General features: G+C 37.2%; 1 protein-coding gene across 1 annotated transcript; it reads left to right on the forward strand.

Annotated features, from left to right (window-relative positions):
• Positions 1-4,350: 4,350 nt before the first annotated feature.
• Positions 4,351-25,788, forward strand: LOC145984420 (uncharacterized). Its single transcript, XM_083118083.1, has 2 exons — positions 4,351-4,444; positions 22,789-25,788. Exons 1-2 carry the CDS (start codon positions 4,427-4,429, stop codon positions 23,914-23,916), a joined length of 1,146 nt encoding a protein of 381 aa, XP_082974209.1. The 5' UTR covers positions 4,351-4,426; the 3' UTR covers positions 23,917-25,788.
• The last annotated feature ends 1,177 nt before the right edge of the window (positions 25,789-26,965 follow it).

Here is a 26,965-nt window from a genome sequence, read left to right on the forward strand (position 1 = left end):
GCCCAGCAGATGAGTGAGTATCCACCACAAGTTTTAAAAATTATTTTTTTACGTTTAATACAGCATACAGTGTGTACTGAAACGCACAATTATTGTACTTTGTTATTAAATTTTAAATACCTTCAAGAAAAAGCTTTAGTCAAAGTTTTTGTTGTTTGACCTTAAAACATAATTTTTGGAATTTTGAAAACTATGTAACCAGTTATTATTTTTAAAAAACTTAGCTCGGTGCATGTATTGTAACCGCAATCGCGAACGTAACGCGCTACAAAACAGGAGATCCGAGGTTTGAACTTCTATCAAGGAGGATTTTCTACTTTATCGGATAGTGAATTTAAAAGTTGGAAAGGAATTTTGGAACAAGCATAAGGGAATTTTCAGTCTGACCCAGGAATCATACTGGAAAGAGGACAGCACAAGTGAAATTGGAGGGGTCGTTTCGGATTGGCTGCAATTCTGAGAAAAAATGCTGTTTTGCTCAAATTCCAGAATTCCAAATGTATTCCAGATAGATCGTTTCAACATTGTCTCGTTGTATTTCTGTGAAACTTCGAAAAAAGTTTTGAAAATGAGTTACAGATTTCGATTTCTGAACTTTCATTAATCAAACATGTGAGAATTTTCGGGGGGGGGGGAGGTTGAACCGTAGAAACCCTTCCCCTCTAAATACGGCCATGTTGCTGAGTACCCTTTGCAGCCTCAGCTTTTAACCGAAGTCAGAATGTTTTAATATTTTAGTTACACGACATTACAGTTATGTTATTTTAGTTCTGGTAAGGAACTGGACCACGTATAACGTGACGGGTGCAAAATGTTAAATTCAAATTCAATTTATCCAAATGTAAAACCTATTTTTTTTTTCGGGATATTAAATATTAAAATGCTTTTATCTCGAAAGTGTAAGATTCAGCACATGTTTGACATTGCGAAGGTATTAAAAATTGGGGATGTATCGAGAAGAGAAATGATTCGTGTGTAGTGTAACTACCTTTCTTGCTCTCCGTCTCGTTTCGATGTATGAACATCAGTCTTGTCTCGAAATGCATATTATAAGTGACATATACACCGTGTCATTGCACAAAATTTCACATGGTATAGAGGTCATTAAGGCAAACAACTTTTCTTAATAAAGTTTATCTCTTTGACTCCTTGTTTTGATGCTATGAATCCTCGAGAAACGCACATTTTTACCCGAATGTATGCAACCACGCTGCACAGGTTCATAGTTGACAACAATTAACTTTGAAATTTCGAAATAAATATGTATGATCTATCTATAAATAATTAGGTCAATATCCGCATGGTATACCTCAAGAAGACGTAAAGTAATTTTTGTTTTGGTAAAATTTACAAGTAAAATACAAATACAGAATACTTTTCCAAAGCCTTGAATTAGGCCGAAGAGTCTCGGTCTCGCCTCGATTTTACAGAGTATCTGAGTGAGCCTGTAAAGCAGGAACATCGGATGAATTGATATATATGTATATAAAGCTCAATTTCAGGCGATGTAGGTAATTTTATTCGTCCATATATTCACTTTGAAATATCGTGATGTACTGAAAGTAATGTACTATGCCCCAAGCATATACATTTTCAAGTAAATAAACAAAATTGCATTAATGCAATAATTCTTCCCTAGTTCACTTGCTGCTATAAATCAGTTTGCAAAATCCCATTACAGTTCACTATATTTTGAATCTCACAAGTGCATGGTGGGAAAAGAACGCTGACCGACAGAAGAAATAAAATAAATCGTACACAGTACTGGTCCTTGTGAAAGCTCGACTCGATAATGCGACACTACACTGCAGTATGTTCCTCAAAGTACTGTCAGATATAAAGTAAACATCCTTACTGTTTGACACACACAGGAGATGTAGTACCAGGCACGTAGCCAGGGGGAGGGCTAAGGCGGCTGAAGCCCGCCCCCCGAAATCCTACAAATATCTAATTTATATAGCGTATAGTGGTAATTAATTTTATTGCCTTAGCAGAATTAAACATTAGGTCGAAAAAAGTTTAGTGTATAATAGAGGAACCAAGTTATGTTTTTATATTATATCATTTAATACAAAGAATAAATGGATCCACAACTCTCAAAATGTATAGTTTTCTTTGTGAGAGGTCACACAATATAAACTTTATGAGTAAAATTTGGCTCTAACTTTTAAAGCATTTCTTTTAACCGAATGTGTAAAAGTAAATAACAAAATACAATAACTATGAATTTCAGTACACAAACTGTGCAAAATAATGGACAACAGTGTTGGATATTCACTCATACGGTGGATCGAGTAGCAAAGTATCTTCATTTATATAATAATAACAATAAGAACAATACATTTGGATTAAAATTGGATTATTTTTAGTAACTTATAATAGTTATTATTGTAAAATGACAATTATAACCGTGGTAATAATTATTATTATCATTATTATTTCTACTAATCCAGTTTTATCAGTGGCCTGCCCCTCTACAAATATTATTGGCGACGCCTCTGCTGATAAGGGATGAGCCCCTCCCGAAAAGAAATACTGGCTACAGGCCTGTGTAGTATGTACATAGTAAATTCAGCAAAAAAAAAACAAAAAAAAAACGGTTAGAGTCCTGATCGAGTCAGCATTTTTCGCCGAAATTTTTGCATAAACATGGAAGTAAATACAAGCAGTGAGGGAAGTGACACTTAACAAAGTGTTGGACTGTTGGTATCAGGTGATATGTAAAGCGATGCTCTTTTGATGTGAATTTCCTTTTGATATATGTAATCCGCAAATAACTGAAATCGAAATTCTACAACATTGCACAGAAGGAAAGCAAAATCCATCACAACACACTGTCAGAGAAGAACTGTTTTTAGCTGTTGTGAAAACAAAAATATTTCTACTCGTTTTTGTAGTCGAAACACACACCACATATACAAATATTTCTGTTCCCAGGTGGACTACTTGCATAATTTAATTAGAATGTGGCTTGTCATGGCACGTAAAAACTTCTAGAAAAGTATGAACATTCTGGAAGTTTAAGTTATACAAAATCGTACTTTATAAAATAAAAGTGGTCTGCGAGTTTTATATGCCTTAAATAGTACATCACGTTGGTAATGTTATTATAACTACAACTTTTGAATTGGCTTCTATTAGATGTCATCATAACTCTTTTTTTTTTTTTAAAAAAAAAAAAGCATCTAAATGTGAGAATAGAAATTCCTGAACTTTTCCCTTCTCTATGTTTTCTTCAATTCGAATACTGCTCAGCAACGTAGCCAGAAACAACTAGGTGGCGAGGAGGGATGACAGCGAGATTTTTTAATGGGGGTGGTGTTACACTTTGTTATACCTTACTCAATATCGTAGGAAAATATGTACATTTGATGTAACGATTTTCTTGCCTATGGTGGACTGTAGGAAAGGCTGAATGGTTGTCCGGAGAGAGAGAGAGTCCGCCTACGACCCGCAGCCACTCTAATAAACCTTGTCACATTTATATCTAGGAAACTCAAAATTTCAAACATTCGAAGATGACAGTTTATGCTAGACTGATAGACAAGTCAAAAACAAAACCATTTCTTCAGATTGTAGAAATGGTAGAGGAGGACACACACACACAAATATGGATCCCACTTTAAAGTGTAGACCCAGTCTCGATTAGCTTATCTGTGCATAGAGTGGACTGAAAACTCATTTCAACTCATATATATAGATATATCGTACCACTAGCATACGCAGAAGTTTTTCGGAGGGGTCTGCGTTCTAAGGGGAGAGGGATACAAAATAAAATATTTCATAATCACCATTTTGAACCTTCATTCTGAAAGTTGTTGAAAGATAGAGATGTTAATCGGGGGTTATTTTAAGGAGGGTTTGCATTTTCCACTTTGGTTCTTCCCTTGTTCTTTACTGCTTTTATCTGAACATTTTTTTTCACATTTAGGAGGGGGCTGTAGCCCCGCCAGTGTATCGAACCATTATATCTCAATCGATGCTTCGAGTTCTGTTCTTGGTGTTACACGTTGAATACAATATTACGAAGGTTCCTTCACCTTGGTTCTATACGAGGTAAATATCAATAACCATATTCAATTCACGCCTCGTCACCATTTTCATGATGAAATATGTCCTTCCAAAAGCATAAAACGAGTCGTTTTCCTCATAAAATCAAAACCTTAATCACAGGTTCTTATGCTTTTATTTTCTTTAATTTCAGCGAGTGCTGTGTCGTTCTCCAAAGCGCGCATGGGAGGGGCGGGGACTTTCCTCAGGCTCCAGGCAGTGAGCGAACCGAACTGAGCGCATGCTTACGAGATTTGTATCCAGGTCACGCTGCTCCAGAGGAAGAACTATATATATGAGTCAATTCAGAAGGCTATTAGTTGTCATGGTTTGCTAGTGGATACCAGTGCTTTCCTACAGTGTGTGTTTTTTCAGAATGTACGGCTTCCGTTTTGTAAGTACACCATGACAATACGAATACCATTTTCTTTATCATAATTGAGTGTAAGCGGAAAGAAGACAATATTGTTAATACTAAAAGTGCGACATTGCCCTAACTTGGAATATTGGGATATGGACTGTGAGTGAAAGACGTACACAAAATTATTGATTTCGGAATATCTTGATACTGAAATCTAAAATAAAAAAAATTGTGGTTCTTCGTTCTAATTTGAAACTCTACCCCAGTGGATGTGCTTTCCATTTTAATATCAATAAAATATATGACTTGCTACAGTTTTGAATTATAGTGTTGTACACTCGTTCACGTGCATGTCCGACAATTGATCTGCCGATAACAAAATCAAGCCGGGGAAACTTGTACTAGACTTCCGATGAAAATAATGAAGCATAAATGTCCGTCAAATCAGCTGCGTAAATTGGGACATAACCTTGGAGGTGGGGAGGGGGCAGAACTGAACCTCGGGTCCCAGGAGGTTAACAAAAATACTTGTAAATTTTAATACATCTGAGAATTTTGAGGGCGCGTTCCCCTTTGCCCCGCAAGTTACGCCTATGCATCAAACCATTCAATTACAATCAAAGCTTATAAATGTCTAACTTACACACACACATATATTAACCGTTCAAAATATAACAATGAGTACAAACATCGAACTAACGAGTTCTTTTTTTTTCGTTTTGGGAATCTTTAAGTGGGATGAGGTTAAAGAAGCAGTCTGTGCCAGGATTGTTGTAGGAGAGAGAGAAAGGAAATTTAACATTGTGCTTATGAGAATATTATTTTATTTGTTCTCTTTGAATATAAAACTTCTGATGGCATAGGAAAAGGTAACAACGGAAAGATGACAGTTTGATGATGATTTTCACCAGCGAAAAAGTCGAAACTTCCATTTGATTAGCTGCAACTTTAAGTTGAAGTTGAGTTTTTCTCCATAAGTGTACATGGGATTCTGAAAATTCTCATTCATAATATTTTTCAAGCATCACGTCTAGCTTAATAATCAACATTAAAAAACGCTTCCACTTGCAAAATGTGGAGAAATTAGTGTACTCTGTATTTTTTTTCGTTTTTTTTTGTAACATTGCCCATTCCGACGACATTGAAATAAATGCACACATGGTGTGTAACTGTAACATAAGTGAGAGTTTGTCGTCCGGTTTTCTTGGAAGATATTGGGTCGGTGCATCGATTCTCATTGATGTTTTTTCTCTGACTGGATAAGATTCTGCTACCTCTTATTCAAAACGCTTTCCTATTAACGTTGAAAATTTGGGTCTACAGTCAATTTTTAAAGCTGACAAGAAGCGGCAATCATTATACTCCCGCATGTAAAAACACCATCATAATAAAATATTCTTCCACCAGTCTTATTGATTTTTGAATTTAGATTAGAAATTCACTAAATTACAAAACAATAACCTTTATGTCTGAAATTTGCCACACTTTACTCACTTAAAGAACTACAAATTTATCGAAGTGCAAAAATGATTTGGACTCCCAAAGAGTTGTCCAAGATGATGAGTGTTTGACTGGACAAACTAGTGGTTAAGAAATGTCAGTGCATTCACGGAGTGCCTGGTGCGATTTTCTGTGGGGTGGGGGGTGGGTCACTCAGAACTGAGGATCTAGTGTACAGTCATGGACAGTTCTGTGTTGAAACGATACCATTGACTTTCAACAACCCAGAAGTTTTCGTGACTATACATTAGCATTAATAGAGAAATTAGGCTGTTTTATTTAGCGTTACTTATCTCGTTCTTTATCTGAGCGCTTTCGAGTCCCGGCCTGGCCACGGATGTTCTCTGTGATTATTATTTCATTAATCCATCTAATCTAATCACTCATACTGATCGTCACGATTAGCCAAAAGTGGCAGAAATGCAAAGTTTAACAATAAAAATAGAACATTACAAGGGAGAATATTCTGAATTTTGAAGTGAGGATTTCTTAAACTGGAAGCCGGACCCCGTAGCGGACTGGTTAGCACATCGCGCTACGACACCAGGGGTCCCGGGTTCGAATCCCGGCTTTGGCATTAATATTTGTGAGTGTTCATTCATCAATTTCATCTTATCATCACTTCTCCCCATCTTCGCAAATTATCCAAAAGTGGCACAAAAAGCGAAGTAAAATAAAAGCAAATCAATCAATCAATCAATCTGAAACTGGGAGCCACGATGTGATAAACTTTCATGAATTTGTGCAGAATGGCTATCTCAGGGTACTATTATATATACATATATATGAAGAATGAAAAAAAGCAAACGACAAGTACTCCTCTTCGTCAGATGAGCGCCGTTTTATGTCAAGGTAAATTTAGCGTTGTTGTCTATTTCTATTCTGTTTATATTACGTCGCTTTTCTGACTGTTTAGGCATATCGCGACAACAAGAATAAATGATGACCAAATTAAACTGATGAAGGGACAAACACATATGAACACACGTGCCCAGATCGGGAATCGAATGAAGAACTTTGGTGCCGAGACTGGGAGCCGACCACTCAACGTGCTCGACCACCGAAGCGGACTCGAGAAGTACTGAAAAACTCGCAGAAATTCAAACGAATTTCTTTAAACTTTACTGAAAGACAACCTAGCACATATAGGAATACTCCTTCATTTCTACAGTTATTTATCTGCCAATAAGATATAAATCATAGGGTTTTAGCCTGTGATTTAATTACTTATTCCGACTGTGCCATTATAATTAGTTAAATGAAACAAGGACAGGATGAAAACGGCCAAAGAAATAGAAAGAACAATATGTGGCCTCGGTTAAAAGTATCATCCTAGCATTCGCCTGGAGTGATTAAGAAAAACCACCGGAAAAACCTACCAAGGTGACTGGCCGTGGAATTTTAATCTGCGGCCTTCTGATCACGAATCTACATATAAAAACGCGCGTGCGAAACACACGTCCATGTATAGGTGTGTGTAATAGTTACGCATGATAATCAGTGTCTGCAAATCGTACTTGATAAGCTACAAATCTGATACTACTTTCCCTCCTTACTAATTAAAAATGTCCTTAATAAGCCAACAAATTATTTGATATTCAGGCAAACAGTATCATTAGCCCATTGAAAATGTTAATACTTATAAGTCATTCTTTCCAATCCAAATGCACTCGAATTGCACATACATATCCAACTTGTTTTTATTACAATCAAAGTACTTATACGAATTATGCAACAATACGCCTCCTGGAAAGATTGCAGGTGCCTACCGTCACGCGAAGTCAAGTGGCTTGTGACTGGCTGTTTTATTTAAATCCGTCTACGATTCTTCCAGCAGCACTACAGTCACGATTGAATCTGAACCACGCCTTTCACATCAGCCGTGTTGTCTCGTTCATGCCATTAATTACAACTAAGAGCACCAACACAACTGGTTCTGTCCCACCATTGCGACACGTTTGTATGTTACGCTCTGCATTTCAAAACCAAACAAGTGGCTTGTTCAAAACAATATAAATTAAGTCGTGGTGCATTCATTGTAGTTTTGCGAAACGCCTACCATTGAAGTTAGTAAAAGGTGGTTCGATATGTTAGTAAATGTTCTAAGCTTTCTAAATAATGCTTTTTTTTTTTGACGTGGATAATATTTCAAGATATAGGTTTGTCGTAAACGATATATGCTCAGGTTTAATTTCAATGATGAGTTGATGGAATAGGTTGAAGAACAAACACAGTGGAATATAGATGCTCTCTTCAGAGGCGAGATTATGAGACAGCCACTCAATGTGTTTAGATACAGAGGCGTGTAATTGATTTATTGATTGAGTTGGTGTTTCTACGTCCACTTTATGCACAGTAAGGCTAATCGGGACTAGACCTACAGTTTAAAGTGAGATCCACAGAGGCTTGTAAGTGAACGATTATATACATAAGTCAAATATGCAAACCAGTGATGTGGGCCTACCCGATAGCGCAGTGGTAGCGTCATCGCCTTGTAATCAAGGGGTCAGATCCCGGGTTCGACACCCAGTGGAGGCACATAGTGGTTCGAATCCCACTTTAAGCTGTATCTCCAGTCCCAGTTAGCCTACATGTGCATAAAAGTGGACTTGAAACAAAAACTTAACTCAACTCAAACCAGTGCGTACTTGCGTCTAACATCTAGAGAATTCGAAGTTATTTCTAGCATATGCATAGACGTCACACTGGTGGGGGCGTCAAACCCATCAGTCGACCCCCCAGAAATTAACAACATTCAATTATTTTTTTAAACCAAAAGCTTACTAATTTCGTAGTCGGCAACAGAAATAATGTTAATTTAATTAGTATTCCAACAGAATAACCAAAGGAACAGGCGTAAGCAGCATTCTTTTTTATGGAGGGGATGGAATTGTAAAGGTACATAGTACATATTTGCTTTCTAGGGGGGGGGGGTCATACACGACAAGATATTTCGTATTTTTAGAACTTTTCACTCTCAAAACTGGCAATCGGGAGGCATTTTAAAGGGGTTTTCAGTTAACATTTTGGGGGAAATTCCAGTAACTACTTTTAAAGCATCAAGATATTATGTAAATTATATATACATAATTTCCCTCGAAGAGACAAAAAATAGTAAACTGAGGGGGGGATTCCTCTTGCATCCCTCCTTCAAATACCACCTTGCATATTCTACCACTCAATCCAAAGAATGGATCGTTCCATAATTTTTCAAAATTCCAAAAGTGATTTTTGTTATGCAAGAGGTAATACAATGTAAACTTCATGACTAAAGTTCACATTTTCAAAGATTTTTCTTAAACCATGTATGTTAAAAGTAATAACAAAATATAATAACTATGCACATCAGTATATTAATGGTATGAAACGTGCAGAAATAAAGGGAAACAGTTGTACCAGATATTAATTCATCTAGTGTCTTGAGCAGGAGTCTCTTAAAGAATAATGATAATAATAAATTGGCAAAAAATAATAATTTATTATTGTTAATTTTATTCAAACGGTCTGATCTTAACCTCCTAGAAAAATTTCTGGCGACGACCATAAACATGAGTTCTAACCTCAAAGCAATGAAGAAAGTAACCTGTAGCTGTATTCATCTAGCATTGGAAACTGATCTGTTAAGTGCATTGATTGTTGTAAGAATCAATGCCGGGAATTGCAATTTTTAAGATAAGCACAATACAATAATTCCGGTTGTGTAAAAGGTTAGTACCTTGTGATATTTCTTACAACATCTATTGTGAATTATAATCGAAGAGTCCCGATTAGCTTACCACTGAAAGCTCACGTCTATCTTACAATTTATGCACAACTGAAAGCTAATGTCCGTGGCGAATTGATTGGTGTTGCGAGCTACGAAGCCAAGTGTCCTCGGTTAAAATCTCGACCAAAGCTTAAACGTTCCGTCAATTTCATCACAATTCATCTTCAACTTCGTGGTTAACCTTTATAGGTGAAAAAACGGTGTAACACAAACAAAAATACACACATACAACTGAATTCTGCAGGCCCAGCCTCAATTAGAATGTACTTCTATGTAAAAAGTGTTTTTTTAAAGCTTTGACAAATTTGGTAAAAAGGTTATGCTACACTTTATAATAACTCCACACTCGACATTACATTGTCTTTAAAGTATATCTTGTGCATAGTAAGGCCGCATAATGCTTGGAATCTCGTATAAATAATGAAATAATTATTACAAAGCAGTGTGTGTTAAAACTATCATCAACTAAGTATATTACATATATGTAAAAACAAGCAATAAAATACTTCTTGAATCTTAGAATGTATATACAAGAATGTTTATACACAATGGTAGCCAGCCGGACATAATGGATTAATTGAACATTTCTACTTCTAATTATTTTACTTCGCTCCTCTACCTATCTCGGTCGGTTAATCGCAACGGTTAATGAGAATGAATGATGAACTGATGAAAGAGATACTGGGACAAACAAGATAGCACATCCACGCTTTAACCAGGATATGTCTAACTACTCGTTCACCGAAACCAGCAGGAACTACAACTTCCTATATTTTTTTAAACTTATATTGTTTATTTTCATTTTGGCTAATCGCGAACATGATGATGAGGGATGATTTGATGAAACTGATGAAGGGACACTCATAAAGAACACCCATGACCACACTTGGATTCGAAACTGGAACCCCTGGTGTCGTAGCGTGCTGTGCTAACCACTAAAACCACTCCACCAGGGAGGTCGGCATAACGACAACTATTCGCCTTCATCTACAATCGAAAACTCGTTAAATGACCAATCCCTGTGTTTGAACTGCGTAAAAGAGAGGTGGATACTTAACTTTAAAAAATCTCAAATGAAACATGCCTCAGGAGACAATTACGAAAACGACGTAGGTATGTAAATTTAAAGAATCGGGGGCGTGTACCACCCTCACTCTGAACGCTGCATACAATTCAGATTGTTGACAAATCTAACGCATGCAAGAACTGCAAGAAGAAAGGGTAATCACGACTGCAAGTTGCCTCCGGCATCAAATCAATTACGACGCAATCCTGTTTTGCATGATTGCTTAAGAGCCATTCATTAACCCCAGTCTCTAAATCTTCCGCAAACCACTTTTACCAAAAATTTGACGTCTGGGAGATAAAAATGGAACTCTCCATTAAATTGCAAGAATCGAGAATAATCTAAGAAAGCAAACTAGTTTCCCCTTCTACGTTTAAATATGCCGGTTTACCATGTATTTCCTGCAAAATAAGGACAATGGTATAACAAGCTAATACGTTAATGTAGCCTCGCATTAACCAAAGAAATAATTGACATGAATGAAGGTCCTGAAAGCACGCTGAAGTTATCCAAGTTAAGTGTGTACATTTATGACCTAATTCATCATTAACATTTTTGAAACGCTCCCAGTTGCGAAATTTCAGTGAAATGCCTCAGGAGAGGCATTCAGTAATTTAGCGAAACGATATATGTACGAGCAGGGGATTATCCAGAATTTTCCACCTGGAGGGGGGATTTCGTATTTAGGGTATGTAACGGTAAATTTAGAGCCAAAATGGCCCAAAAGTTGGGCCTTTGTGAAAATTTTATGATGGTGTTGACGAAATCTGTGGGGTTAGAGGTGTGTGGATAAATTACGGTGTACGAGAGTCGGTGAAAATATTTGTGAAACACCAGGCTGCAATATACTAAGGGATTTATTAATGCCTGTATATGTATGTATGGATGTGCAGCAATCATTTAGAAGTACGTGGACAAAGAGGCATTCTACGAAACTATTTTGTTTGTGTATGATAGTGCGATAGTGCTGACAGCAGTTGTGTGGAGAGCGAGTGAAGACTAAAATGTGCATCGGACAGTCATACATTTATTGACATAAGAAAACATCCATTTGCTGCATCTACAATATTCTCTGGATATGCTACTTTCACACAATGACATCAAACTCCGAGTCAACGTATAGATGTAGACTTGTTTTACAAACACAGCATACCTGTATGTTATGAAGCCGCATTGGGAGAAGTTAGTGAAAATGACTGGACACTGTACAGAAAATTCTTGAATTTTTCATTCTCGGATGAATCCAGTGTTTGACAAAGTTTGACGCCGCTCCTCGTACAATTACATCAGTTCGAGTGTTATAAGAAAGAGCATGCATATTTAATCTCCAATAAAATTGAAGTTAACACAAACCATGTAAACCTAAGTAGACCTATATACTCACTGCAGTAGATGTATTTGCATTCAATCATGGCCATATGAACGGGCATCTGCGGCGGAGTGGTACGGCGCCAGGAGTCACAAATTCGAATCCCGGCCTGAGCATGGTGTTCTTTGTGAGTGTACCTTCTTCAATTTCATCACATTATCGCTCATCCTCATCGTCGTGATTAATCATAAGTGTCAGAAAAGCGACGCTAAATAACAAAAATCAAATCAAATGGACACGATTGTAAGAGCTGACAATTACGGAAGGCACTCGAGTAGGTCAGCTTGAAACTGTATTGTTCAGGATAACTAGAGTCCAGTGCCTGGATATACAGCCAGAATACTACTGTGCGGTTATAATTCCCCAATCTTGAAGCCATGTATCAAATGATAAGTGCCCCTACCCTATACAGCCTCAGCGTAACAATTCTATACTCTGTCGCAGGAATCTGTGGAGCAACGCCGCACATAACGGCGGAGAAGGGGGAGAAAACGAGTGGTCGGAGTGAAGCAGTGGGCGCTGCTGCAAATGGGGAAATCGCTGGTAACTGCCTCACCTTTCCCTCTCACGCGTTCATTGGTCGAGCCCCTTCGAGTTCACTACTTGAGTAGGGGACTCGTTTTCGTTCGCTTGCTCCAGAGATTCCTGGGACAGAGTATAGTTCTTGAGTGTACGTATTCTACTACGTTCTTGACGTCCATACCGTTTGTTGTAATAAAGACGAAAGACATTTGTTCGCTGATTAAAATTAGTCCTGTTGTTAAAGAAGCTTTTGCCGGCCCCCGTGGCGGAGTGGTTAGCACATCACGCTACGACGCCAGGGGTCCCGGGTTCGGATCCTGGCCTGGTCATGGATGTTTGTGAGTGTCCATTCTCCAATTTCATCACTCATCCACATCTTCACAAATTAGCCAAAAGTGACACAAAAGGCGAAGTAAAATAAAGCAAATCAATAAACAATAAATAAATATATAAGGAAGCTTTTGTCTCCGTATCGTGGAGAGCAAATATCCTCAACGTTGAAAAAGCTATCATGTTTTTAGATAGTCGAATAAACGAATACGTTTGAATGCTAATTCAAGATCAGTCTTTGTTAACCTAGAAAGCATTGAACCCATATATTCTTCCATCTCAATACAAGATATCGAAAGCTGCAGTATTGTTAATCACTCATGTGGGCCAAGGACACACTGGTGAACAGGTTTTCCACCTAGGCCTTCAAAATTATTTCCTATATGTAATTGGCAGGTCCACTGTTCAAACTGGTTTCCACAGACATAAAAAAAACGGAGGAAAGAAAAAGTCATTCCACACTCTCACGCACGAGTTTACGAACGAATTTCATCATTAAAAAAAAATTAAAATTTCGTCTCCGAAGGTCTCAAAGAACTAAGTATGGGAATCCCGGGCTACAGCCTAACCAGAAATCCGTTCCGACGAAAGACGTCACTTTCTAGACTGACATCCGTCTTACAAATTGTACCACCACGCCCTAATCAATTATTCATAACTTTATTGGTTGTCAATCGTTATCTGCATAGCTAATTTTGTTTCATAGAGGAGCCGGTGTAAAATAATCTACGTGGAAGTGAAACAAAGGACATCTAGCTTCCTAATCTTTGAAGCCATGTATCAAATGTAAGTTTTATGCAAACATTCCAAAACCTTCCTATTGGTTTAATAAACACTTTGCACTAATTATATAATCAAACAAATAAATCTCGAAATTGGTTGAGCAGGTTTGGAAAGCTATATAACACACAAAGTAAGTGTTTTAAAAATAAAAGCCCAATTCGAACAAAGTTAAATGTAAAAATTATATTGTTGTATTACATGCAGCCAATGTTTGCTTCCAACTTGTTTACAGAAAATTTTATTGGTTATAATTTAAAAGTTGTTCATAATAAATAAATAGTAACAATTAAATTGTAACGATGAAATTTGTGCCATCCTTGGGCTGCTGAACGTTGAACCCCACCCATTTTTTCGGTATATATATAGCCATGTCAATAATTATAATTTGTTTTGATGATGGAAATTATTGAAAAAATATCAAAATTCAAGATGGCATTAAATATTCACTCAATCGGATTTTACTTATTTATACAACAAGTATTTCATGAGTAGCTCTTGGTTAATTATAAAACTGATGTGCCTCTCCCGCCTTCATCCCCTCAATGCACACATAGCAGGGTGTATACCAGGCTTTTGAAGTCTGGTGCTGACAAAATCACCTTCAATCTTTGAACAACAAACACGTTGATGAAAGGATTCCTTATTTTAATTTTAGACATTTCATGCCACTTTCCTAAATTAATCGCGACGAATAAGGATGCAGGATGAATTGATGAAATACACGAGGGAACAAACGCAGAAATATCCACTGTAGCTAACTGTAGCCGAGCAAAATCACACCCCCTCCCCTAACATCAACAAACCGGTAAATTAAAATTCTCACCTTGCCTAGTATTTGCATGCTTATTTTATCCCGGCTTTAAGGCAGAGATAGGATATAATAAGTGGAAAATTGACGTTGTTAGCGACTTACCGAAAAACATTCTAAATTTCCTACAACTTACATACACTTTATCTGCTTCCCTGCAGAAGGTATCGTGCAGTATTTCTTTGGTCTAGGCTGCCAATGTGTTTCCAGTTTTCAATGGCTTTTCAACTCAGGTAGGCAATATTGTAAGTAATTTTCTCTTGACTGTAGCCGACCTCCGTAGCGGAGTGGTTAGCACAGTCCATTACGACGCCAGGGGTCACAGATTCGAATCCCGGCCTGGGCATGGGTGTTCTTTGTGAGTGTCCCTTCGTCAATTTTATCATATCATCACTCATTCTCTTCTTCTAGATAAGTTAATCAATCTTCTGACTGTACCAAAAAACCAATAGGTTCAGTGCTGGAGTATCGAGACGGACTTCAAGGTCATTGACGTATTAATAATGTTATATCAAAGCCAATTTTGCTGTTGATTAACCTTTATTTGCCTTTGTAGTTATCTTACCTTACAGTTCAGTTGCAAGGATGGTAGACCAGCAGGAAATAATTATTGTAGTTCTTTCTCCTTTATGTAGAATTGGGTAGGGTTTCGTAGATTCAAGACTAAATTTGTGATATATTTTTTTTTAATATAGTTATTTTAACATCAGGAATTGGCCAATAACTGAAGAATGTATAGACGAAATGGGCACATTTTAATCCACAACAGTGAAAATTTATTCTTCCAATGAATTATTAACGAGAAGCATTTTATTTTTAAGGATAGAGAAGAATATAATTCTATAATGAAAAAAAAAAACGTTAAACGGGTAAAGCTGTATGCTGTGTTCAACACTATCCTGCCTTCTTATGTTCACGTTCAACCAGTGGCGGCCGGCGGCAAGTATGATGGGTAGTGCCAACGTGATCAAGAAATCGAAAAAAAAACCTCCGCAATGCTCCCGCCCCCTCCTTGAGGTTGCCCCACTGGCCAAGATGTTTATCCTTGTTTGGTAACGTGGAAAACAGTGTGTGTTTAAGTAATAACACACTAATATGATTCATCTTCACTCACTAACCTATCTTTATACACTACAGGACACTTCACTAAAAACACAATTACAAGAGGGAGGGAAAACAAATCTTCTCACCTTCTCCTCCCCCATGCACACGTATTCCAACTGGATTTTGAAAATATTCTAGACATTTGATGTAAAAAGAAATTGTCGAAATGACAAAGGAAACTCACATCACCATAGAATTTTTTACTTTTATATTTTTAAAAAGTCTGGATGGCCCTCTAGGCGCATCTATCTATTATCAAAATCTTCATTTAACTTTGGAAAAATACTAGGTTCGTTTCTCCAAAAGTTGGCAGAAAAGTAGATAGTACCTTTTTCACGAATTACTTCCCCAACGGGTCTTACAAATCCGTCGTATTTAGCGACTTATCTCTGAAGATGGCAACTGTGTCAACACTGCGAAAGTTCCCTCGCTGTGCCAAGCGGAAAGGGCACGGCTGGTGTCTTATGGGCTAACCCAATTGGCTAACACCACTCAATGCCACCTTCTTCCCGGCTCATGGTGGAAATGTTACTCGCTGAGACTTCTCCAACCCTCTGCACGTGTTTCAACTTGGTTAGGCCAGCTCTTGGGTGGCGCGGACCGCTGCCTCGCCGAGGGTACGAAATAGCTTGCGATACAGTGAGGAGGTTGGGGCGGTTCATATCTAGTCTGAGGTTGGGGCGGTCGTCACGTTAGCTTGACCGATTGCAAGATTCGAATCTCCTTGTCTGTAAACTATCAATGTATTAATTTAACAATACTTGGGTTAGGTATGCATTTCTTCTGAGGGTAGTGCCATGGCACGCCGGCTCACCCCCTTGAGCCGCCGCTGCGTTCAACCGAACCACCCCTACATCCAAAGTACTTCCGGATGCCCTGTAGCCGACACCATTGACACAATGCCACTACACCATCAGGGAGACTACTTACATTCTCCAGCATTACTGAATTTTATTGACGAGTTTCGGATTGATTCCTGAACATACTTTCCTTTGTTTCTTAATAAGCCGGTGATGAGTAGCTACAGAGCTGCCGAAGCTACATCATAGGCCAGTGGCGAAGATATAGTACAAGCAATGCAAGCACTGCTTCCACAATTAAAATATTATTTAGTGTACTCAATGTTGAGTGGCTTATTTAGTTTCAATCGAACTCGATTTCGCGAAATATTACGGCCTCGAACTCCCTCAGCAGCCCGTTGGCAAGCGCAGCAACCTTTCTGCTTGCAGCCACTGCGCGGGAAACTAAAGCTCCTGAAGTACCATATGGCGAAGGGTAGATGCTGGTGAAGGCAGTGTTGCCACAATATGTAAGCACAATTTCCCTTTGCAAGGGGTAAAATTTCCCTTTTTCGCCCATTTCTTCCCTTCATCTAAAGAATTATTAATAATAATAATAACAATAGCAATAAATATTATCGTTGACCCATGTTCGTATGTATGTATGAAATGTTAAACAATTTAACTTTTAAATGCTACGACGCCAGTGGTCACGGGTTCGAATTTTCGGCCTGGGCATTACTGTTTGTGAGTGTCCATTCATAAATTTCATCATATCATCACTCATCCCCATCTTCACAAATTAGCCAAAAGTGGCAGAAAAGTGAAGTAAAATAAATCAAATCAATAAACAATAACATCAATAAATCAATATCTTTAAAGGGTTTTTTTTTGGAAGATTTAATTTTTATTGATAAACCAAGCCATTTTTTCCGTTTTCAGATTAAAGTAAAACTACGTTAGAATTGGCAACTGAAGATTTTCGTAAGTAAAAAGCAAAACACACAAACAGAGATTGGATTTAGGGAGGCCAATACCCCTTGTCTTCATTACCCCATCAGAAGAAAATTATAAATATTCTAGTATGGCTGTTCTAGTAAGGCGCAAATGAAACGTCACTTCCTTTAGATATGAAGAGTTTGTGTGAAAAATCACATTTTTACCTTTTAAATTTAAAAATTATAGTACATACCTGAGTAAATGTTCCATTCTGGTAAATTTTACATATTAGGTGAAAACTTCTAAAACACAGCAAGTTTTTTTTAATAAAATTTAATCCATTGAGTCTGAGAGGTATTGTTGGTCACTTCTTGCCACTCCGCAGGAAATTTTTTAACTTGTTTCCGGGGTGTTTTTTCATCTTCCGATAATTCTCCACGAGGTTTTCTAATATATTCTGGTGGTGCAGATCGTTTCCCTTGCTCCCCTTGTTCTTCCATCGTCCAAGACGGACACAACCTCCCACCAAACACTCGCACACGAATAACCCAGTATCCAATGAAGACTGAAGTAAAGATAGTTTGCGACAAAGAGAACTTTATGGTTTGCACGTGCAGTGTTGAGGCAAAATTAAGAGAACCGCGGAAACTTTACATAATCAATACTCTCAGACTCCCACTCCCACTCCCAAAGATGGAACATAAAGGTTAATGGTCAATAACCTCCAGCTCCAAACGGTAGCCAGATGTGGACCAACCCAAATTCCACCCTTCTTCTCAGGACAAAGTATACATTTTTTAAAAAAAAATGTTCTCATTTTCAAAACTGGAATCTCTTATAATGTTTAATGTAATTAATGTTGAGTCTGTCTTAAAATTTCCCTGAAAATTCGCTATTTTTCATCGAATTTCCCTTTTCACTTAAAATTAGCTCCAAATTTCCCTTCATGTGGCAACACTGGGCGAAGGTACGGTATATGCTCTGTGGTACGGTCCCCAAACCACTAATAAAAGCTCTGCTTTTCGGAGCTTTTCGGCTTCTTGAAAACAGCCGAGCCAAGCAGAAATCAGACATTTATAGCAGAAAGCATGTAAGTGTTAACACAACCTCGAAGACGAATATTTGCTTTATTATAAACAAAGAATTATTGAAATAAATAATTATAACTGTTCTAAATTCCATGTAGACAAACTTTAAAGCATTACTTAAGTTTCACGATTTGTAAAGCTGTCAATAATGTCAACGTTTAGGGGTTAAACCAAATGTAGTGTCCCAGGCACTGGAGAGCGCTGGAATCTGCAGAACAGCTCGCTGTCTTCCACCTCATGCCTCACTCATCTCAAATAACAATGCCAGTGTTGACAACTACCAAATAATTTACACGATATTTACCGTGAGTTTCCATATTCTATAAAAACAAATTCAATAAACTGATGTTTTTTCGACAAAACTTATGTAAAGAAAGCAATGAAACTCTTTTTTAAGACCTGCAAATAGCAAAAAAGTTAAGTCTAAAATGCTATCAAACTCGAAATACTATTTTTATTAATATGATACATAATTTTTAAATAAGAACCGGTGCATTTTCTTCTTGTTGTAATGACCTATTATTCCAAAGCTTAACTAATTTTAAGCTTCAAGTCAGTTATTTCTTTCAAGTTTCTTTACTAGAAAAGCTGGGCCAATGGGTTGCATAATTTATCCACCCCCCCCCCCCCCCCATCGGTGTACTGCATTGCTTGCCTTCTTCTTAAGACCACGCTTCGCCACTGTCATAGGCAGCCACCGCAGATTCTTTCGGCCAAATTCTGAGCATTGCCATCTCGAAAATTTTCCTTCAATTTCATTTATGAAAATTCAGAGATAATGCTTGTCATTTTGTTTTGCATTTTGTTGGAATTTTTGAAGCTCTCACTGCGTAAAACAAAGATACAAACATAGTGATGGACAATTTGCTTGGTACTATTTATGCATTCCACTGTAATGATATTATGGGTGTAATAGGTATGTTATTTGCACTGTACAAAATCTTTTGCTCAGAATATTGAAGAATACAGTTATTTTTTGAGAAAAGGGATCACCTTTAAAAATGTAGAAGGTTCTGGATACCTAATCAAAGACCAGAAACTAACAAAGTGCACTCTGGAGACTGACATTTCACAACTGAGCCAGTTCTCTTCAGAGCACTCACACACTGACAGTAATAATGTTTGGAAGCAACCCTTTGGCAATATAAACAAATTTTGAGATATTATCTTTTTAGACACTCAAGCAAGATGTATAAGGAACTATTTGTAAATATTTAGTGTAAAATGGTAATACAAATTAATTTTTATTTTCACAATTGATACTTGTGTGACCTTCGGTTATTGGAAAATTTACCTTGAAAAATCTCGATTTATTTGTATTTTTGTTATTTAGCATCACTTTTCTGTAATTTGGCTAATCACAATGGTGAGTGGTGATTACATGAAATTGATTAAGAGACATTCACAATAAACATCCATGCCCAGGCTGGGACTTGAACCTAGGAATGCCAGCCTCCATGGCAGAGTGGTTAATACACCATGCTACAATGGCAGGGGTCCCATGTTTGAATCCTGGCCTGGTCATGGGTGTTCTTTGTGAGTGTCCCTTCATCAATTTCATCATATCATCACTCATCCTCATCTTTGCGATTAGCCAAAAGTGGCAGAAAAGCGAAGTAAAATAAACCAAATCAATCAATTGAACAGAATCAAAAGTCAGTTACTTGACATGCTCAGCCACCAAGCTGGCCTGGAATTATACTGGAATTTTATCTGAGTCGTAGAGTAACTATCCTGTCATTAGTCAGCTCATTACAAATCTATATACTTTGAACTATGACTATTCCAAATTCTGATTGGTACCTATGAGACATGTCACAGCTATACAATAAATGCAGCTCCCTTAGCTCCTTCACATCTAAAATTACGCAACCACCTCACCTGAGTCATCTAAAACTAACAAAAAAATATTCAACTAATGCCACAACTACCCTTTTTTGACATCTAGAATAAGCCCATTACCATTGAAACATTCAAATGATAAATGCATCATCAATTAAGGGAAGAGTAAATAGCTACCCCCTCCCCCTTTTGTCCTCTTAAAAAAAGTAACCCTCCTACCTAAAAGTAATAATATAAACTTTCAATGAAGCTAAAAAAATAAAAGACCCAAAAGTTAAAAAGTGCATTTTGAATTAAATATGGTAATTTTCCAAGGCTGTCAAGAAAATTCACACCGGTGCCAACAATTCAGACACAATTTCCAGAATTCCTGGTCAGTAGACACCTTGCAATGAGGATAAAGTCATATCTGTTTCATTTTTCACTGTCAGTGAATGCTCGACCCTTGCCTCTGTATTGGTGATTGTGAAGGCCTTAATGGTCTAAGGTGAATCCTCCCGGGTTATGTAATGTAATGGAAAGGTCAATATATATACACAACGGCTTTTCCGAGAGTTTAGATTTTCCTTCTTATTTTTCCCAGGATATATTGTATTAGCAGTAGCCAAGGTTATTTAAACTTTTCTAATAAAACTCCTTCTTAGGCAAGTCAACACTAGACAAGTCCACAAACCTTTCCATTTTCTGCCTCCATTTACAGGGAAGCACTACTACCCCTTTGTTGCATTTATCAGGGTGGTAAGGAAGTAATGGCACAAACACATGTATGGTACAAGAGGAGTGGAAACAAAGGTGGTTACTCTATGAAACAAAATAATCAGTGTTGAATCTGCAGCCTTATATTTTGAGCACAATTATGAATTGGAAAATTGAGCAAAATCATTATATTACCTTATTTTCTTCAGAAATGAAATCAAGGGTGGTGATTTCTGACTTCATAGCCCCCTCACTTGCTTCAGCCCAATAGTCACTTCTGACATAAGGAGAACTTTGAGGCTCTGTTCAATATCTGATTGCATTTTAACAGAACTGAAATATACCTGTACAATATGCAAAACTTTACCCAATGCTCTTAACCTGATATCAACACTTGCATGTAATGATGAACCAACATATTCCAAATGTGTTGTGTGTGCAGGTGCTACGTAACATAGATACTGTATCAAATCCAATACATACTCTAATTCCATATGGTTTAAAACATACAGAATTATAGAGTGACTCGCAAGTCATGGAACACTAACTTTGATTATTGATACCATGAAAATAGTAGCGACTCTTTCATTATAAAGTCTCATCCACGGAGATGCCAAATAATTAATGTGACATATCAGAGTTTAATTCATAAAGTACATTGAAAAAATGAACCAATACAGGAAATTGTTTAATACTGTTACCAGGTATTTTATTATTATTATGAGTGAATTAATTATGAATTGTGATTTACCCACAAGCAATATATGTCTAGGAGACTATAATCCCCAATTGAATTTCTGATATAACGTTTGTCCTCTTCTACATTTGAATTACAAAACATATATCTACAAATATGAGGGTGGATCAAATGAAAACGGAACAGTGGATGTATTGGGTTATATTTATGTATGTGAGTGGCGACAACCCTGTGTAGAGGTACAGCAGGAGGTAAGGAAGGAAACCCCTACTGCATAATGGACTTGCCCTAGATAGTCATGCGTGAGTAGGTGATATGCTTAGGCGGTCGAGCAGCAATCAAGACCAAACGGCTTGGCCTGTTGTCCTCTGGAGTGGTTTTGCTGCATAACAACACGTGGCCACATACATCAGCTGTTACAAAGAACACGTTGGTAACGTTTGGATGGACAGTGTTGCCCTGATCTCTTGCCATGCGACTTCCATATATTTGGTTCGTTGAAAAAGTCATTGAAGGGTCGGCGCTTCCACTCGGACAATGAAGTCATGGACAATGTTTGCAACTGGTTCTGATCTCAGCCAAAGGAGTTCTATGAGCAGGGTATTCACCACTTGGTGAAACAGTGGGACAAGTGCTTGTGTAACTTTGTAGATTACATTTGAAATAAACCTTGTTGATTTCATTCTGTGGCCCCTATTCCATTTTCAATTGATCCACCCTAATAATAATAATTATGATTCTTAAAAAATATTTACTTCTCTTCGCAAAATGTGCCGAAATGAATTGGTGCATTTCAGAGTGCAATTCTCCCCCCACTATATTCACAACTTGAATAATAAATATCTCAAACTTTTCACCATAGTGTAATGCAACGTGGTGCAATGAGGGTACTAAGGGTACATGAGGACATCAACAGATGAGATTTTATACTGCAAAAAAAGAAATATATCTCTTAAGTTTATCACATCAAATTTAGTGTTGCATGACTTTTAAAGGACTCTATAGATTAAATCCTAAATATTAAACCCTTTTGTTACCAGTTTTAGAATGTTTATAAATTAAACTTACACATTTTCCTATCTTTTCAGGTTTTGCTGCTGCTTGGTGTCAATTTGGTACTTCCCATTTTAGGAGGTCATCTAGGTTACACAGGATATTTCAATGCAGTGCCACCATTCTTCAACACTATACCACATTTTCCAGCTAGCACAGCTCCATTAATCTATCATCATGCAGCAATTCCATACACTCGACCACTTTTCAGCTATTCATTCAGTGTTGGCCCATCTTATCCAACTACTGCTGCACACACAACTGTTTCCCAAGATATTTACATGCCTCAAAAAGGAGGACAACTACCTGAAGCATTCCGTGGATTTTCTTATCAAACACGTATAGATGGAAGCACTAGCAGTGTAGTATTTGTTAGAGGCCCTGAAGCCAAAAGTATTGTGCAAAAGTCTATTGACTTCTTTAGGAACATTACACCTCAGCCTCCAGCAGCACAGGATGTAAGCGATAAGCCAGAGTCCAACTCCGAAACGGAAAGCACTACCAACACACCAGAAACGTCGACACCTGTTTCAACAAAACAAGTTCCCAAACCACATCAGCTGCATCTCTATCCAGCCCATGTTTCCCCATTGATAGCCCCTGCAATACCACTTCACACTCTCATTCCAGCTTTTGTGCATTCACTGCAGGCGGGAAATACTGAGAAACATGAAGACTCTTCACCCGAGGAAGAAGGAGAAGCTCAAGAGAGCATGATTAGTGAGGTAGCAAAGAGTGTCCTCACAGAAAAACCTGAAGAGGAAGCTCACACCAAGGAAGTGCATCAACCTGAAACCAAGCAAGTTGAAGATGTTGCTGAACCAACACAGCCAGCTAACCCAGAGATCTTGCATAATGAAATAGCCCATACAGATGAACACCCATCAACCACAACTACCACTGAAGCACCCACTGAAACAGAAGCTGCCACATCATCAAATGATCATGAAAATGAAGATCACAGTATAAGTAATGAACATTTGAATGGAACACCTGAGCCTTCACATGAAATAAAGGAGCATCCACATGAAGTAAATAAGAATCAACATGAAATAAATGAACATCCACATGAAGTAAATGAGCATCAACATGAAATAACTGAGCATTCACATGAAATAACTAAACATTCACATGGATCAATTGACATGACTACAACCGAATAGTTCCTAAGCTTAAAATATTTTTCATTTCTATGTTAAGGTTGCTTTATTTCTTTCAAGGCAGCTATAATGTATAAATAAAAATCTAAAATTGCAGTGCCACATTCAATGATTGATCTCTGAAGGATGTTCCTATATTATCTCCTACCATGAAAGTATATATAGAGCAAGAGCATAAAGAAAATTACTGAAAATATTTTCTAAGAAAAGCTAGCAGTATTCTTCAACATGTCTTAATTTTACCATACCTTCCTTATCTCTTCCTTATACAGAGGGCAGTTCCAAAATTACATTTAAATTAATAAATATATGTCAAAATTGTATCTGGAATGCAGAAAACATGTTAAGATGTTAAACAGGGAAATAGTGATATAACGACTTATTGCCTACATCTATAATTCAAAGCAGGAAGCAAAGTGAATACTAACATTATTAAAAAAAGGCAAGGAAATGTACTCCAGAATTTTATGTTAATCTATGCATAATAAACTTAGTTGTTACAGCCAAGGTGTAGTAGAAAAAATATACAAACTAAACAGTACATTTTACCATTAGAGAAACATCCTGAGCAAGAAGAGAAGAATCTTCAAATGGTTCAGAAAGTAGAAGTTTGACATGGTTAGAAGAGAATGTGTTCTTCTTCCATTATGGTCAAATGTAGTTTTGCAGTTTTTATTGTTCCTTCATAACAATACATGACATGAATAGAATCCTGCTAGTACTGGTATAATATATGGTCGTTGAAATTTATGACTGGAAAATAGCTAAATATTGCATTTATATATGTAACAATGTCACTCTCCATGTGTAATATAGTGATCGAATCCAACTTAAGTATGTTTATACATCCAGCAATATTGTGTCATGGTGCATAACTTGGCAACATATGAGAGAAACGTGTGTTACATTTTTGTTATGCAATAGGTTCTTCAATATTGCAGTCAAAACTCTATCAATAACTTTTGTAATTACTGATTGAAAGAAATCCAACGACAACAACCATCATCAAAATTATAAATGCTCTGCTGACTAATTTCAGACAATGATGAGGTTTCTTCTGGATTTCTTTCCATCAGTAAGTGCAGTCAATGGCAAAGATAATACTATCGTAATTGTCCATCATTTTTATTCACTATACACATTGAAAGGTTCAAGACTTAAAGCACCATAAACCAGAAAACAAATTCTGCTCTAATATCAGTACAATTCCATTCCTTAAAAAAACGTAGAATATACCTAAAGAATAGAGAATGAATATAGTGGTGGACAATTTACCTACTGTTATCTTGCATGGCGACTGAACAATAAGTTGTCTGCATGTGGCATGAGACAAATTTTGAATATCAAAATTTCTTAAGATAGAACAAACTGTATAGTAATTCAAACTTGGTGATGCTTTCATAAAGAGAAATTAAAATGTTTTTCAATTACAACAACTAAATGTTTAAACTCTGTACTTACATTAAAATGGAAATTCTAGATAAATAAGAAATTAAAATGGTATTATTTCTAATAATTAACATTGCTGAAGTAAACTTTAATAACTTAAAAATATTTCTACTCTATACTTTAACATGGTGTATCTAGAACTTCTTTCAAAATTGAGATATTATACATTTTTCATTCTATTGTGTCTTATTCTTAACTAGTTCTGTTTGGTATCATGGTGTTATCCCCTACTGTTTATATGAACTGCTTTATCTCCAATACTCATAATAAAAATAATAAAAAAAATATATTACCCCAGTGCAAATAACCAACCTCTGATAATTTCTTACAGCCTTTCTTCCATTGACACACAATGTGAAGAAAGCACCCTACAAGGAAATGAATCTTAAAACGTCAATGGATGATATGGGACATTGTGCTTTCAGTTTCCAGGGAAATATTTAATGAACTTCTAACAATGATTTGAAAATACAATATACAGTATTCATGTTCATAGTTAAGAATAAAGAATATAGCTTCAAAGATGCAAATGGCTTATTTTGTGATGTTTTGGCTATATTACAATGTAAATATGTCTACTTAGAGGTAGGCACAAAATCATCAGAAACTGCTAGCTACATACCAATTTATATTTATTTATTCCATTGTGGGGTCTTGACAAGATAAATGACTAATGGGTTTACATTTGTATCTGATGTCAGTGATTTATCCATATCCCCCTAACACCCCCCAACACCCTCCCAAATTTTGACGAACACCCCCCAAGCAGAAAAGATGAACACCTCCCCCTGCAGGGGGGTGTAAATATGGATTTTTATATCAACAATATTGATTGATTGGTTGATTTGTTGTTTTAAGTCCACTTTATGCACAGTAAGGCTAATCGGGACTGGACCTACAGTTTAAAGTGGGATCCGAACCACTTGTGCCTCCACCGGGTATCGAACCCGGGACCCCTTGATTACAAGGAGACGACGCTACTATTGCGCCATCGGGAAGCCCATATCAACAATAGAATGACACTAAGTAGAGTAGTGGGCCGGGTTCACAAACCGAAAATGAGGCTCGGTGAGGCTCGCCTTAATGGATTTCTCTCGTAAGGCATGAGCCTCATTTTCTCGCAGTGTTGCCAGCTCACCCCAAGAATATTTCACCATGTGATATTTGACAGGCGAAGCTAACCTACAAATGGGAGTTGGCAACACTGGCAACATCAATTGCGGTTCAGTGTTGCCAACTCACCTCAAGAATATTTCACCATGTGATATTTTACAGGCGAAGCTAACTTACAGAGTAGAGCAGTGGCACGGGTTCAACGCCCGAAAATGAGGCTCGGTGAGGCTCGCAGTGTTGCCAACCCCCTACTCGAAAAAATCACCAAGGTTTTTGTTTTTGGGTATAACCTAACCTCAAGCAAGGAGCTGGCAACGCTTGAGGCTTTCTCGCGGTGTTGCCAACTCACCCCAAGAATATTTCACCATGTGATATTTTACAAGCGAAGCTAACCTACAAATGGGAGTTGGCAACACTGATTAGTGGAGGTGCACGGGTTCACCAGCATTAATTGGCGATTAGTGTTGCCAACTCACCTTAAGAATATTTC

The sequence above is a fragment of the Lepisma saccharinum genome, chromosome 2 (genome assembly GCF_977018435.1).
Source record: "Lepisma saccharinum chromosome 2, izLepSacc3.1, whole genome shotgun sequence".
NCBI classification, from domain to species: Eukaryota; Metazoa; Arthropoda; class Insecta; order Zygentoma; family Lepismatidae; genus Lepisma; species Lepisma saccharinum.